Source organism: Mirounga leonina, unplaced genomic scaffold (genome assembly GCF_011800145.1).
Source record: "Mirounga leonina isolate KUSES-001 unplaced genomic scaffold, KU_Mleo_1.0 Mir_418, whole genome shotgun sequence".
NCBI classification, from domain to species: domain Eukaryota; kingdom Metazoa; phylum Chordata; class Mammalia; order Carnivora; family Phocidae; genus Mirounga; species Mirounga leonina.
Genome location: NW_023270739.1, coordinates 11562008 through 11576727, shown reverse-complemented (window position 1 = coordinate 11576727; position 14720 = coordinate 11562008). Strand labels below are relative to the sequence as shown.

At 48.3% G+C, this 14720-nt stretch overlaps 1 protein-coding gene across 1 annotated transcript in view; it reads left to right on the top strand.

Moving 5' to 3' along the window:
* Positions 1-14720, top strand: part of BTBD11 (BTB domain containing 11) — a 303076-nt gene that overhangs the window by 242165 nt on the left and 46191 nt on the right. The window contains exons 5-6 of the mRNA XM_034987647.1: positions 11782-11947; positions 14161-14250. Coding sequence (XP_034843538.1) covers positions 11782-11947; positions 14161-14250 — 256 coding nt within the window. The remainder of the gene's footprint in view (positions 1-11781; positions 11948-14160; positions 14251-14720) is intronic.

Here is a 14720-nt window from a genome sequence, read left to right as displayed (position 1 = left end):
CCTGGGTGTTTGTAGCCCTTGCATTTGAGAGAGCTCTTTTTTCACATATTTGAATGGACCCGGAATTTCTGTTTTGTGGGGAGGCAAACACAGTGGGTTTTGCCACTAACTGGCCATCTACTTCTGCAGAGGAGAAAGGTTCCGGGCCCCTTGGGATCTCTCACAAGGCAGAAGAGATTGGCTGGGAGGAAGACATGGAAGCGCACTTTCTTTACCTTATCCGAGACAGGTTAATGAGCCGGCCCTTCTCTGTACTTTGGTAGCAGCATTAAACAGCAAGTAGACACAATTTTTGGACAAAGACTTCTCCTAGGAACTTGGCACCATCACACGTCCCATTTGCTGCAAAAATACAATTTTTTTCCTTACAAAGGTGCACGGAGATCTTGGTGTGACTTTACTTCAGCACCAAACAGTCTCAATTTGTTCATCTTTTTGCTACCCAAAAGAAAAGGAAAAACTCATCAGCTTGGGGGCCTGGAAGCCTATGAAAGGGAATTTGGCTTTTTGGGAAAGGGTGTTGAGCGGGGCTGGTATCCAAGTCAGGCCTGTCGTCCTCTGAATTGTCATTTCACAATTCATTTCTGAGGCACCATTTTATGGTCACGTTTACAGAATCCTGTAATGGGAACTGCTTAATCTATACGAGATGATGCAAAAAAAAATGTTATTACCCTCCACCAGGATTTCTCAACCTCAGCCTTTCTCAACTGTGGACATTTGGGGCTGGATTATTCTTTGTTTGGGGGGGCGCGGTGCTGTGCATTGTAATTGCACATTTCAGCAGCATCTGTCTACCTACCAGACACCAGCAGTACCTCCTTAGCTGTCACCACCCAGACTGTCTTCAGACGTTTGCCAGGTGTCCCCTGGGTGACAGAGGCACCCCTGGTTGAGAATCGCTGCTCTACACAAGTCTAAAAGTATCCATAGAGAGACTTGCTAAATGACCTTAGAGGAAGACACGAATTCTGCTCCTCAATACATCTGCGACCCCTTCCGATTAGTTAATGTTTCTCAGGCTTCTAGTACCCTGATCTTAGCAAGGTTAGGAGCTGGCCCCAGTGCTCTTGTTCAGCACTGACCTTCTGGATTCTGCAAGCCAGAAGCTGCTTAGTGGGACTAGTTGTCTGCAGGAGGACTTGAAAGAAAGCAGGATAGAGGGAGAGGATCTGAGGTGAGGACATACCATGCGTGCAGGCAAGAAAGAAAGCAGTGTGCGTGTGGCATGGGCAATGGGCCTTGTTGGCTGGAACAGTGAGAAAGAAGAAATGGTTGGGTAGGTGATGGGGAGCTCTCGGAAGGGGCAGTTCCAAGAGGGCCTCGAGTTTGTGGACTGTTAGTGGGAATTTATGTTTCTTTGACCCCCGGCCCAGGATGTGACATCTAGAAGTGAGCCAGGCAGCATCGGAATAGCATCTAAGTGATCGTGGAAGACCTTCAGTAGCACAGACAAGCACTGGGGTAGGGGTGGGGCCGGAAGAGCAGGGCTCCAGCAACAGCCTGCCTGGTTCCAATCTCAGTCCTACCATCTGCTGGCTCTGGGACCTGAGCCTCTCTGTGCTGCAGTTTCCTCTTCTGAAAGATGCAGATAAGTTCTGCAGGGTTAAAGCAAGGATTTGATAAGATCATATATGTGAATGAGTATGTGTGTGTGTGTGTGTGTGTATGTTACATGTATATACACATGCATACTCCATCACATATTCATTCACAGGTACGTGTAGGATATATTTACATCTCTGTGTGTATATATATGTACAATTAAAATAGTTCCTGGCACACAAGAAATGCTTTATGTGTTTGCTATTATTATTATTATCATTATTATTTAGTCATCAGTAAAATATTTTGAGAATGGAAGCACTTAGTGTGCCTTGCACACTGCCTGACACATAATAGGTGATCAGAATGAATTAATGAAGAATTATTAACATATTAGTTCCTTAATATCTATCTATGATTCTGGTACTTACCACATTCATCCTTCAGTAGTCCAGGGTCCAAACTCAGAGGCCCAAGGCCAGGCAGGGAACACATGAGTGGACCCAGCATGATGGAAGACAACAGAGAGGACTGGGCACGTGTGTGCCCCAGCAGCATGGGTCTTAGGACTGCCCTGGCCTAGAGTTTGCCCCTCGGCACCACGCCCTGCACATTTCCCTGCTTCCTGAAGTTCTCTTCCAGGTGGACCTCCTGCACCTCACAGCAAGAACAGAACGTGGCTTTCTTCTAGGCTCTTTGAGAACTACTGAGCTCCTTTGCTGCCAGCAAATTCTTGGCCTTGTTCCCCCCGCCTCCCTTGGCTGACCTCATCCAGGTGCCCAATAAACTGGGAGACTAGAGCTGGGCATAGCAGGGAGCACCTGCAGGCCTGATGCACCCCTCAGCCCCCTCTACCCACCCCCGCCAGGCAGCCTGGCCAGTGCAAACACAGGCATGCTCAGAGCACACTGTCTTGCTTTTGTCCTGTGGGTCCCCAGACCTTTGTAAATGAGACCCAGGAACCTACTCTCCTACATACCCCCTGCCTTGGACCTGCAGACTCTCTTATTCATATTTAGAGACACAGAAATTAGGCAATGGGAGAAAGCAGCCAAATCTGACCCTTTCAATTCTAGGAAAGGTATGTTTCTGTTCTGATGCATTAGGAGAGTAGCCATAAGGAGCAGTTACTTTCTTAGTTCCTGACAAGAGTAACTCAAAGTACAGGGACTTAACTAAAATAGATGTTTATTTCTCCGTCATTTAATAGATCAGCCAGTGCAGGCCGATGGGGCAGTTCTGCTCCACAAGATCCCTTGAAGACCCCAAATCCTTCCATCTTGTTGCTCTGCAGTTCCTTGAGAGCAGGCGTCAGCAAACTGTGGCTCATGAGTCAGCTTGGTTTTTTGTTGTTATTTTTTTTTAATAAAATTTTACGGGAGCGCAGTCATACCCATTTGTCTATGGCTGTCCTCAAGACCCAACAGAGACCCTCTAGCCTAAAGCCTAAAATAGTGACGACCTCACTTACTAAGAAAAAGTTGGCCAACCATGCCTTAGCTAGCACATTGGGCTCACCTACATGGTTAGGATGTTGGCAGGTCTGCTGGGGAGGGGGAGATGGGGCTCTTATGCCAGGGCTAGGACATCCCTTTTAAGCAGGTGACACAGACAGTGGTGTGCCAGTGAATGTTCAATAACAGAACAGCGGGAGCCATGGCTTATAGTGTCTGCCAGATTCTGTGGTATACATACTTCCACGGTGGCTGATTTCTGGCTAGCAAGGAGATGTCACCAAGCCAGAGTTGGGAAGACGCACACAGCTGGCTTTCCCAGCCAGTTTGGGCTGGCTCCAGCTCACCACCAGGACACGAAAGTTTCCTGCATCCCTTCTGCTCATGTTTGTTGGTGTGAACTTCAGTCAAATGGCTGTCGCCGGCCACAAGGGGAGGGGGAGATGGGGCTCTTATGCCATGTGCCATGTGCCATGCCAAAACTCAGTGAGGGACGAAGATTCTGTACTGCCCTGAGGAGAGGGGTGGAGAATGGATGCTGGGAGACAGCACTCCTTGACACACACCTCTTTCCCAGATGTTCCTCTTGGCCATGAGCAAGTCTTTGCATGACTAAGAGCAAAAACAGAGAAGCTTAAGGGTTGGGATGGAGGAAGGGAGGAAAGCTGGTACAAAGTAAGGAATGGTTCATGAGCACCAGAAAACATGGGATCAACTCAGAGAATGCCCATGCTGGGAGGCACCCAAGAGCTTGACTAGCCCCAGGCCCCCTTTTTATGGATGAGAAAAACTGAGGCTGTTGGAGGAAATGTGATTTCTCCAAGGTCACACAGGTGATGGGTGGTACGGCCGTGACTTCAAACCACACTCATCTGAGCCTTTACTCTGGCCCTATATTCCCACCTTACCAATTGCTTTCAGAACTGTTTCTTTAAAGGGCCCTGATGTTCCTCTTGCCTGGCTAAGCCAAGACCTGGCCTCAGAATCCTCCTTCACACCATACTCCAACCAGCCATACGAATGAATCAGAGTTGGTGCCTGAGATTAACCCTGTTTTCCATGCCTGGCTTAGGGGTTGCCTCATAGCCAACACGTTATCCTTATCCCTGAAGAAACATACATACATACTCTGTGATGTTTCTGTTGCACTTCGGATGGCTGGCTGATGGCCACATCTTCTAGAAGTTCATAGTCTCTGTCAGCACCCCATATCCCACATTCTCTAGGCATGTGTCCATATTCCAACAGGGCCTCCAGAGTAGCCAGAATAGGTTCGTGTGCACTGTCTCCCTTATTCGTCACAAAACCTGAACGCATATGTCCTGTTCTTCCCATGTTAGAGATGAGTGTGCGGAAGCCCAGAGAGAGATGGTTACACCATAACCGGGGTTATGCAGCCAGGAACCAGGCTGTGTTGGCATATACATCAGTAGTTCTCTCTGCCACCCTTCAGTGAGCTCCCGAGGCTCCAGATAAATGAAATCAGCATCGTTGTCTCCTTCTCGACATCATAAATCTGTCTGGTATCCCACCGAGGAACATGAAAGGCCGGCTGTTTGAGCCTCAGTTAGGACTTGGAGTTAGGGTTATGCTTCTCATTTTTCTCCCAGACCCCTCCGTTTTCCATGACGTGGTCACCACTGTAGCCAACAGCCCACTTATTGTCCTTCTCGCTGCAGCCTGGGCGGGCAGGGCCTGGTCTGGCTCGCTTGCTGCTGGACCCAGCACCTGACCCTGACCGGCCTGCTGCTGGCGCTCAGTGAACAGTACGTGGAATGAATGAATCGTGGCATTTCCCCTAGCCTGGGTTGGAATGGAAGTAGAAGGAGCCAAGTGACTTGAAGGCAGGCTAGTTAATGCCTCTCAGATGCTTCTTCCTCATCTGTAAGGTGGGGATACGGAAGCCTGCCTTTTGGGGTTCCTGTGAGGGTTTAAGCAGGACGTGAACGTGGGATCAGAACTCAGACCAGCGGGGTTGAATGCCAGCTGTATCACCTGCGAGCTGTGGGACCTTGGGCAAGTGACAGAAGCTCCACGCCTCAGCTTCTTCATCTGTAAAAAGAACAGTGGGGTGGGGGGCGCCTGGGTGGCTCAGTCGTTAAGCATCTGCCTTCGGCTCAGGTCGTGATCCCAGGGTCCTGGGATCGAGCCCCACATCGGGCTCCCTGCTCAGCGGGAAGCCTGCTTCTCCCTCTCCCACTCCCCCTGCTCGTGTTCCCTCTCTCGCGGTCTCTCTCTCTGTCGAATGAATGAATGAATGAATGAATGAATGAATGAATGAATGAGAACAGTGGAATTGTTTGGAGGATGAGGTGAGCTATTACCTGTAAAATGTCTAGCATGGGAAACGCTACCTGTAAATGCCACTGTTAGTGTTAACTACAGTGTGTTAGGAAAACTGTAGATCTTTTCTATTTCTTGGACTACTGTTAATATCTTTACTCTGTTCCAAGGCAACTAATGTGACTGTCAGCCTTGGGAACCATCCTATAAACCAAATCACAGGTCCTGGGGCCCAGGCAGCAGAGGGCGCGCTGCATACCCCCCAGAGTCGTCCCCACAGCAGGTAAACACCTCTGCCTGTGCCCCACGATGGCGGGCACTGGCATCTTCCATGGGAGCAGGGCAGAGCGGCTCCACCCCTCCCACAGCCCCCCACCCCCACCCCCCTGGGAAGTCGCTCTGTCCCAGGCTGCCAGCCTGCTGGTAAGACCAAGATGAACAAGAACAGCAACACGGAAGGGGCAGCGAGAAGCTGCTGGATGGAGCAAGATCAGAGCTGTCAAAGGCTCTGCAAACAAAGCCCCGGTGAGGACTGGGCATCACAGCAGCTGGAAAGGGCTGTGGGGGGCAAGGAAGGACCTGCCCTGGGACTGATTAAGTGTGTAGTGGGAGGATGGGGGGGAGGGGTGGACTTCCGGATGCCTGGTTAAATTCCTGGAAAGAGAACCTACAATCACAAAATAGTGTGCATATACAAATAAATATGCATTCTGTGTATGGTTATCATCACATGCTGTGCTGAGTAGCTCAGAAGTATTATTTCTTAATCCTCCTCACAGATAGAGGCCTAAGTACTACTCTTATCATCCCATCCCTGCTTTGCAGATGGGAAAAGAGGCTTAGAGAGGTTAGTTACCTGCCCAAGGTAGCAGGTAGGAAGCACAGAGGGTCTTGAGCACTAGGCTCTGCCTGCTCCATGGGAGACAAGCTTTGCTGTCGAACACTCAGACCTGTGCCTCAGTTTCCTTGTCCATAGAATGGGAATAATGATAACAGTGCCTTCAAGGAGAGGTCAGTTGAAGTGGTAGGAATTGAGCACTTGGTATGGTGCCTGGCACCAGGCAGTAAGGGGTGGCTTCTTTTTTACTGGTGAGGGGAGGTCATGGTTGTGGGGACTATTTGGCCTGTGAGACTCAGATCCCAGAGTCATGCACGGAAGCCCAGTGATTGCCAGCACATTGTTAGGAACTGGGCAGTACAGAGTGGTTAGTGGGACAGACTCTGGAGCCAGACTGCCTGGGTTTAAATCCTGACTCCTAGTTCATTAGCTGTGTGACAGTGAACAAGTTAATTAACCTCTCTGTGCCCCATTTTTCCTTGTATGTAAAGTTAATAACAATAATGCCTTCCTCGTGGGGCTATTGTGAGAATTAAACACGTTAATATTTGCAGAAAGTTATAATATGCCTGGTACATGGTAAGCACTAGTAAATGTGTAAAAATGTTAGTGTCCCCATTTTACATGTGAGAAAATGGAATGAGATTAAGTTACCTGTGCAGGGTTAGTGCACAGCATAAGCAGTGAGTGACAAACCCAGGCTGTCAGGCAACCACTGGGGATGAGCTTACCAGAGTTAGCCTAGAGTCCATGCTCAGGGAGCCTGGAAACTGCCTGGCACTTTCCTGCATCAGTGGAGTCAGGATTGGTCCTGGGGATAAGGGAGAAAAGAGGGGCTGGGAGCCAAGCTGGGCAGGCCCCCAGCCTCCTGAGTGGCTCTGCTCTGCCATTTCCTGCTTGTTGAACTGTTCCAGAAACTGTGCTTTCTTCAAGCGTGACCCCCCCCCATCCTCCTCCCTTCCCAACCTCTGTCTTCACTTACAGTTTACTTCAAAAGCATGCTAAGGCATGGCAGCCTTTCTGGGGGCCAGGGTTTCCCCACTGGGAGAAGGACTGCCTTTATTCTGGTGGAATTTGTTAGCTACGGTGTCTAATTTGAGACCTTAAGAAGCGCTATTACTACAGTGTTCTTCAGTCTCCAAGTCTCTGTATTTGGTCCTTCCAAATACAGTGTGTTCTCTCCAGTCTACACCTTGCTTTGTGATTTACAGTAATGATTATGATATGAGATCGCTAACATTTCATGAGAGCCGTGTGCTAAGCTCTATACTCTTCTAAGCACTGTACATGGATTGTCTCATTTAACCCACATCCAAAATCCTAGGAGGAAGGTGTTCTTACTAAACTCATTTTACAGCTCAGGAGACTGAACAACAGAGAGGTTAAGGAACTTGCCCCAAGATCACACAGCTGCTAAGTAGGCAGCACTGGGAACCAGGGTTCATGCTCACAACTCACATGTATGCTAGCTTTAAAAATGAATATATGAATAAAATGTGTCTGAGGCCTCACCTGCTTGCATTTGTCACTGGGACTATATCAAGAGATCAGCAGAACACACCAACAGCCCTCCTCCTCCTTCCAATGCTTCCAGAGCTGCCTCCTTCCCAGGGGAGAAAAGGCAACTCGATTGCTTGCTATGCTCAGGCCTGCAGGCTTCCTGGAAAACATCTTTCTGAAGTCACATTCTTGAAGGGGTGGAAAATACTGAGCCAATCTCTTGGGGCCGGGGCCCTTGAGAAATCAGAGAAATGGACTACTTCCATAGCTGACCTCTTACTTAAATTGATCAGATTTTCTATGGCGTCATTGAAAGCCACTAGAGGGGAAAACCACAGAGTTGATCACCTTCTGTTGAAGCCCCAGGTGAGTGGCTTAATAGATTTCTGCATAAATAAGTCCCACTCTTCGGAAGGCGCACGTATTCGAATGCCCAGGCCCCAGGGGGACCTATTGGTCTTCAGTGGCAGATCCTTCCGAGGCCTTCCAGAAAGAATCAATGGAGCTCTGAGTTGTGTTTTTACAGGAATGCTGCAGGAATTTGAATGTCGCAGAGTTAAATTTTCTAACAAACCAGGTTGAATAGAAAGCCATGTTTTCACAAGCCTTTGTGGAAACTGTTTCTTACCTGCTTTAGCTGGTAACATTCAGTAACCATTACTCATTTTGTAGGATTGAGGGATTCTTGAAAAACAGGTGTTTCCTGGCATCTGCTCTCAAGAATAAATGGCAGGTCTTGCATGGCCCCCCCATCAGTTAAGACCGTATGTTTCAAGAACGTAAGAGGCACCACAGGATCGATGTGGTCCTGCCCCCAGGAGGCTGACAGCAAACAAACGGTAAGATAGATAGACAGACAGACAGACAGATAGGAAGACTAGAATGGAGTAGTCACAGATTGTGAAAAGTGCTAAGAAAGGGGAGGATGAAATTGGCCAGAGACGGGGCGTGTAAAGGCAGGAAAGGGGTGTGCCCTCCTTTAGAGAAGGCCTCCTTTGGACGTGACATTCAAGTTCAAATTTGAGGAGTGAGAAGGAGCCAGCCCCGCAAAGAGCCAGGAGAGGGAAGAGCAAGAAGAAAGTCCTCGAGGCAGGAGAGACCCAGGCCAGTGGAGGGCGGCACCTGCCGAAAGACTTGGGGACGGGCCTCACCCCTGCAGAGCCTGCGGGCCAGGCCCCGGGAGCTGGATTCTAGTCTCAGTACAGGGGAAGGCCTGGGAAGGTTTGAAGCAGAGGCACCGCACAGTCTTACTTACATTTTAAGCTCACTCTTGCCTAAGAGACTAGTTTGGGGGCACCTGGGTGGCTCAGTCGGTTGAGTCTCTGACCCTTGATTTCAGCTCAGGTCATGGTCTCAGGGTCCTGGGATCGAGCCCTGCGGTGGGCTCCCTGCTCAGCAGGGGGTCTGCTTGTCTCCCTCTCCCTCTGCCTCTCCCCCCGCCCTCGCTCATGCTCTTTCTCTCTCCCCCTCCCTCTCTCTCTCTCTGAAATAAATCTTTTAAAAAAAGAGAAAGAGACTGGTTTGGATGGAGACCCGTGAGGAGGCCACTGCACTCATCTAGACGAGAGGCCGGTGTTTGGAACCCATGTGTGGGCAGTGGAGCCGGAGAGCCGTGGATGGATTTGGGATTGGGGTGGTGAAATCAACAGCTGATGGAATGGCCATGAGCATGGGAGAAGGTTCTGGCCTGAGCACCTGGGTGGACAGGGGTGCCATTCAGAGACGGGATGACTGGGGGACAGGTTTGGAGGATGGGGGGGTGGACGTGTTAAGAAAAAGTTGCATTTCGGACATGCCACATCTGAGAGTCCGAGAGACATCCAAGAGATGAGCTCAAGAAAGCGGTAGTATATGGGCTCGCTGCTTACCAGCTCTGTGACGTGGGCAGGTACCTCAACTCTAGAATGGGGCCCCTGATAGCACCTCCGTTGTGGACTTGTCGTGATGACTGTATGACTTCATACAGGGAAAGAGCTTAGATTTTGATAGTAAGAACTCAATAAACGTTAGCTTCCTATAATAACAATTATTATCATCACCATCTTAGCTACAGTAATTTCCCTGCCATTTGTCTCTTTGTAATTAAAATCAAGGGCCTCTGTAGCTGGTAAACACTTGTGCTGATGTTCTTGGAGTTATTGGCTTCTGAGTCTGGGCTCTCAGGGAACACAGGGTGGGGTCTGTGTCTCCCGCCTCCTAGCCCCCTATCACGGTGCCCACACAGAGTAGGTGTTCAGTAACATTTCTCCAGTCACGTGGAATTCAACTTGACTCCAGCAAAAAAAAAAAAATGCTCATTTGAGTCAGTCAGTCAAGCATGGAGGAGAGCAGAAGGGGCTTAGACACAGACAGGAGAGAGGAAACTGCAAATTCACTGACAAGGGCAATTCATAGCATCTTTGCTCTCAAGAAGGAGGCTCTTGATTTCACAAATCAACCTCTTCCCGGACTAGATAGTGGTCTGTTAGAAGAAAAGTTTTCCCTACAATTAGTCAAATCTGATACCTCCCCAAGATCTGTACATACACCCCACCCAATCAAGGCTCCAGACACCTCAACACGACACATGCAGACCACCCCCTTTCCCTTTCCAGAAGGCTCTATTGTATGCCCCAGAACCTGGCCCCGTTGCTCTCACCCTCTTTGCTCTGTCCTGTCCATTTGGCCTGGACCATTTTTATTTTTAGGAAACTTAGATGCAGCGTACCACCACACGGGGGTTTCCTCTCTTCCCCTGGAAATGCTGGGATCTGTGGTCTCTCCCTGTGTTCTTTTCAAATCTTGGCAGTGGCTCTGCCCTTTTCCAAATTAAAAAAAAAAAAAAAGTTTAATTTCAATTTCAGATAAACAGCAAATAACATTCTAGTGTAAGTTTGTTCCATGCAGTATTTACTTAAGTACTTTTATTTGCTAAATCTAGCAACGCTCACTGTGAGAGTCCCAAGTCCAGAGCCCCATGTATCAAGCCTTAATGCACAAACCCCAACACATCTTGGATGCTGAGGCCCAGGGTCCTTCAGTCCTCCCCCACCACCTGCGGGGCCCTCGATCTTCCCTAGAGAGTCCTCCAACGGTGTTAGGTGGTCTTGGCTCCCCAGCCTGCCATGAAAAGGTCTTAATCCTGGAGTCCAGGCTCCTGGTCAACTGTGGGCCTTCCCTGGTCTCTCTCCGTGCTCATACAACTAGGCCCTTGGAGGTTTAGCCAGACGCCCAGCTTCCTGAGCTGTGCATGCAGGTTAGACCCCACATCAACACCAAGCTTTCAGTCGTCTTTCTCTGGTTTCTATCTTCACTGCATCAGCTCCCCCTGGTGGCCAGAAGCAAACTTACTGTCTCCTGTCCAGAGCCCTACTATCTCCTACCCTGGGTTCCTATTTCACGGTAGCCTTCTGCCCAGGCAGAGATGAATGATACATCAGAAACCAATGAAGAGTCAGGCACATACCCATCCCACCCACTTCCTGAGGCACCCCTTGTGGTTCACCCCTGAAGGGCTCTCCCCCAGGTCCTAGCCTTACTGATGAACAGGAACCTCTGTGCCATAAACTTTCGGAAAGAGTAGCCCCTCTCTTTTCCTCCAACGATAAAAAAGAAGGTAGTTCCCTCACAAACTGAACCTTTCCTTATGCCACAAAGTGGCTTAGTTAGAAGCAGGAATGGGACCAGGAATCCTAAACACGTGGCTCTTTTCCTCAGTTTCCACCCTCTGGGTTAGCAAGAGGAGGGGATAGAAAGGGGGCTGGGACAGGGTCCACTACAGGTTGCTGGCTCTGTGGCCCTGGGCAAGTCCTTTATCTGTGTATTTATCGTCATGGTTAGAAGAGGGGTAATGATAGCACTTGCCTTTTGGGGCTGTGTGGGGGCTGAATGAACTAACTCACATAAAGGGTTTAGCAGAGTGCCTAGCCCATGGTCAACATTCAGTAAATATTAGCTCTCACCATACTTAGCTCAGCATGCTCTGGAAGCATGGAGGAAAACAGAGGTGCAACAGTTACAAGGACAAAGGATCAAGACATCCATATTTTAATTGGAGCCTAGGAACAGGCTGTTGGCATGGAAAATGCAAAGGATCCTTGGTGCTTTCTAGCTCTCCTGGTCCTCAAGGACCAGTGCCCGAGGAAGCCACTGCACCCAACTGACCATCTCTCCCTTCCTTAGGGCCGACGACTGCTTTTGTGCTTCTCGGAAGCTGGATGCAGTGGCCATCGAAGCCAAGTTTAAGCAGGACCTGGGTTTCCGGATGCTGAACTGTGGGCGGACGGACTTGGTGAAGCAGGCAGTGTCTCTCCTGGGGCCCGATGGGATCAACACCATGAGCGAACAGGTACAGGGTCCGAGAGTCTGAATGGACGCCCCCCCGCCCCTCCACCAGGTGCACTGCCCCATGCCAAGATGGCAACAGCAGGCCCTGGACACGCACTGCCCCTACTGGTGACTTAGGTGATTTTTTTTTTTTAATTTAGTTAGTTTTCGTTTTTAAAATACAAAAACATCCTTGTTCATCCTTATAGAAGTTGCACATGATCTTTGCAGCTGAAATGGAAAATAGAGAAAAATAGGCCTATTCCAGAAAGGAAATAATGCCATCACCCAGATAGCCATCATTTATATTTAGCATGTGTCCTTCAAGTCCTTTTTTCAGCGTGGTTAAAATTAGTTCTCTGCCTGCCTTTCTGTTACTGCATCACAGAACAGCTCCGGGAGTATTTTTACCAAACTTTCAGGGTATGTTTGAGATACACGGAAGTCATTCTGGGGAACCCTAGGAGGCACCTCAAAAACAGGCAGCTGTCCCCCAAGCCCCTGAAACTGAGGTACGGTGAGAGGCTCATGCATCTACCAATCAAGAGACACCATGTGGGTGAAAGTGTCACAGACAGAGAAAACAAACAGCAGTTTTCAATGTGAGCCCCAGATGGAAAGTCACAAGGGACAGATGGAGCTGTTTCTCATATGGACAGCTCATGCGGCGAGTTCCAGGGAAAGAATAGCAGCTAAGAATTTTCCTGAGCAGCAAGGAGCCCTAACACACACACACACACACACACTTAAATTATTTTTTTAAAACAGGGATTTACAATGTCTTGCCTTTTCCAATAATTTATATTAAAGGTGCTTTGCAGTATCATTAAATATTCTTTTTTTTAAATCATTTTTAACGGCTACATTAAATGGTCGTATTATTGATTCAGTTTTCCATTCTCAGTTGTCGGATATTCAGGTTGTTTCTAATGACTTTTATCAATAATGCTGAGTTAAACACACAAGTCTTTGTTCAAATCCCTGATTGTTTCATTAGGGAAGGTTTTTTTAATTGAAGTACAGTTGACACAATAGTTTCAGGTGTACAAAATAATGATTCTACCATCCTGTATGTTATGCTATGCTCATCATTAGGGAAATTCTTAAAAGCGGAAATAGTGGCTCAAACACATCAACCTTTCTGAACGTTCTCAATCTCAAATTACTTTTCCAGAGACTTTGTTTCCTTATACACACGCTCCAACAGTATATGTGTTTCCCTATTAATCTTTTACTTAATGTTTTGCAAGTATTTCATTGGAGCTTTACTATCTTCTTTATTTAGAAGAGTTCTTTACATATTAGACATATAACCCGTTGTTATAATATGACAAATACGTCTCAATTTATTGTCTACCTTTCAGTTTTGTTTATAGTGTTTTCCATTTTATGTCCTCAACACCGTAATGATTTTTATTCGTGATTTCTTCCATTCCTTTTGCACCTAGAAACAGATCCAGTGAGATGTCTTTTATGGTCTTAATTTTTTCTCTATGTCTCTAGTCAAACTAGAAATTATTTTGCCATATGGTGTGAGATAAGGCTCTAATTTGCATGTTTTCCCAAATAGCCACCTTCGCAGTACCATTTATTGAAAAATCCATCCCTTCCTTCTGTTGGTTGTGGAACTTCAAAATAATCAGGAGTCACAGGCAAATATGGAATTCCTAAAAGCCGTTCCTCATTCACTTGCCTTTTGCTTGTAAATGATAATGTCAAACCAGACGTCAGTGATGGGGGCATGCTCAGAGGCATCCAGTTTCCCTTGACACTGACCGGCAGCTTATATAAAGCAAAGATGACACTTGTTATATTGTGAAGGAGAAAATGCCAAGGAAACAGTATGTATGAATTAGGTAGTTTGGACTGATGTCACAGAATCCGGAGAGTTCCTAAGACCTGTAAGTTGAAATCAGCCACTTGTTTCAGCAAACACTCTTAGGTCTGCTACACCTTAGGACAGACAAATGAAAATACTCCAACTTAAGCAAAAATAATTGGAAAAAAAAAAAAAAGGCAATTCATCCCCCACCCCATTTTTTGCTTCCATTTTGGGTTTCAAAATGTGCGGGATTGTGACCTTATGAGTCCTAGGGGGGCACGTTTGTTTTTTTAATGCTGGGTTTTGAGTACAAGCATGGCCACCTGCACACAAGTAAGAATTTCCATTTGTTACTGTTGAGTGACAGCCCCTGTGTAAACCCTCTCCATTCTCTGGTCTTTAACCCACTGCAGGGCATGACCCCCCTGATGTACGCCTGCGTCCGCGGGGACGAGGCGATGGTTCAGATGCTGCTGGATGCCGGAGCTGACCTGAATGTCGAGGTGAGGGTGCAGAGGGCTGCAGGGCCCCTCGGCCTGGCAGTCCCCCAGGGGCAAATGAGCAAGGGGGGAGCGGGGCTTTTTCTCCCAAGAGACACCACTGAGTGTGCTCAGTCCAGCAAATAGGGCAGACCAGCTGGCGGATTTCCTCCATCCCAAGGCCCCAGCCCAACCGCAGGAGGAGCTGCCTGCTTGTACATTTCATTTAAAAACAACCAGCAAAGCTGCGGGGAGCACCAGCTTTTCTTTGCTTCAGCCGAACTGAGTCTGATTCTTACTGCTCATCATTCCTTTGGGGATGGGGCAGAGAGCGCTCTCCTGAGCCATCAGCCCTTTCTGCCTAATACAGAGCTGGTCCATGTACCCTGACCTGAGGTGTAGCTCCCCCAGATCCCCCGCCCTCCCAACCAAATCCTGATTGGTTCGCCTGTTGGCTGAGTGGAAGCCACAGGTCATAAAGCCAGTCGCAAAGC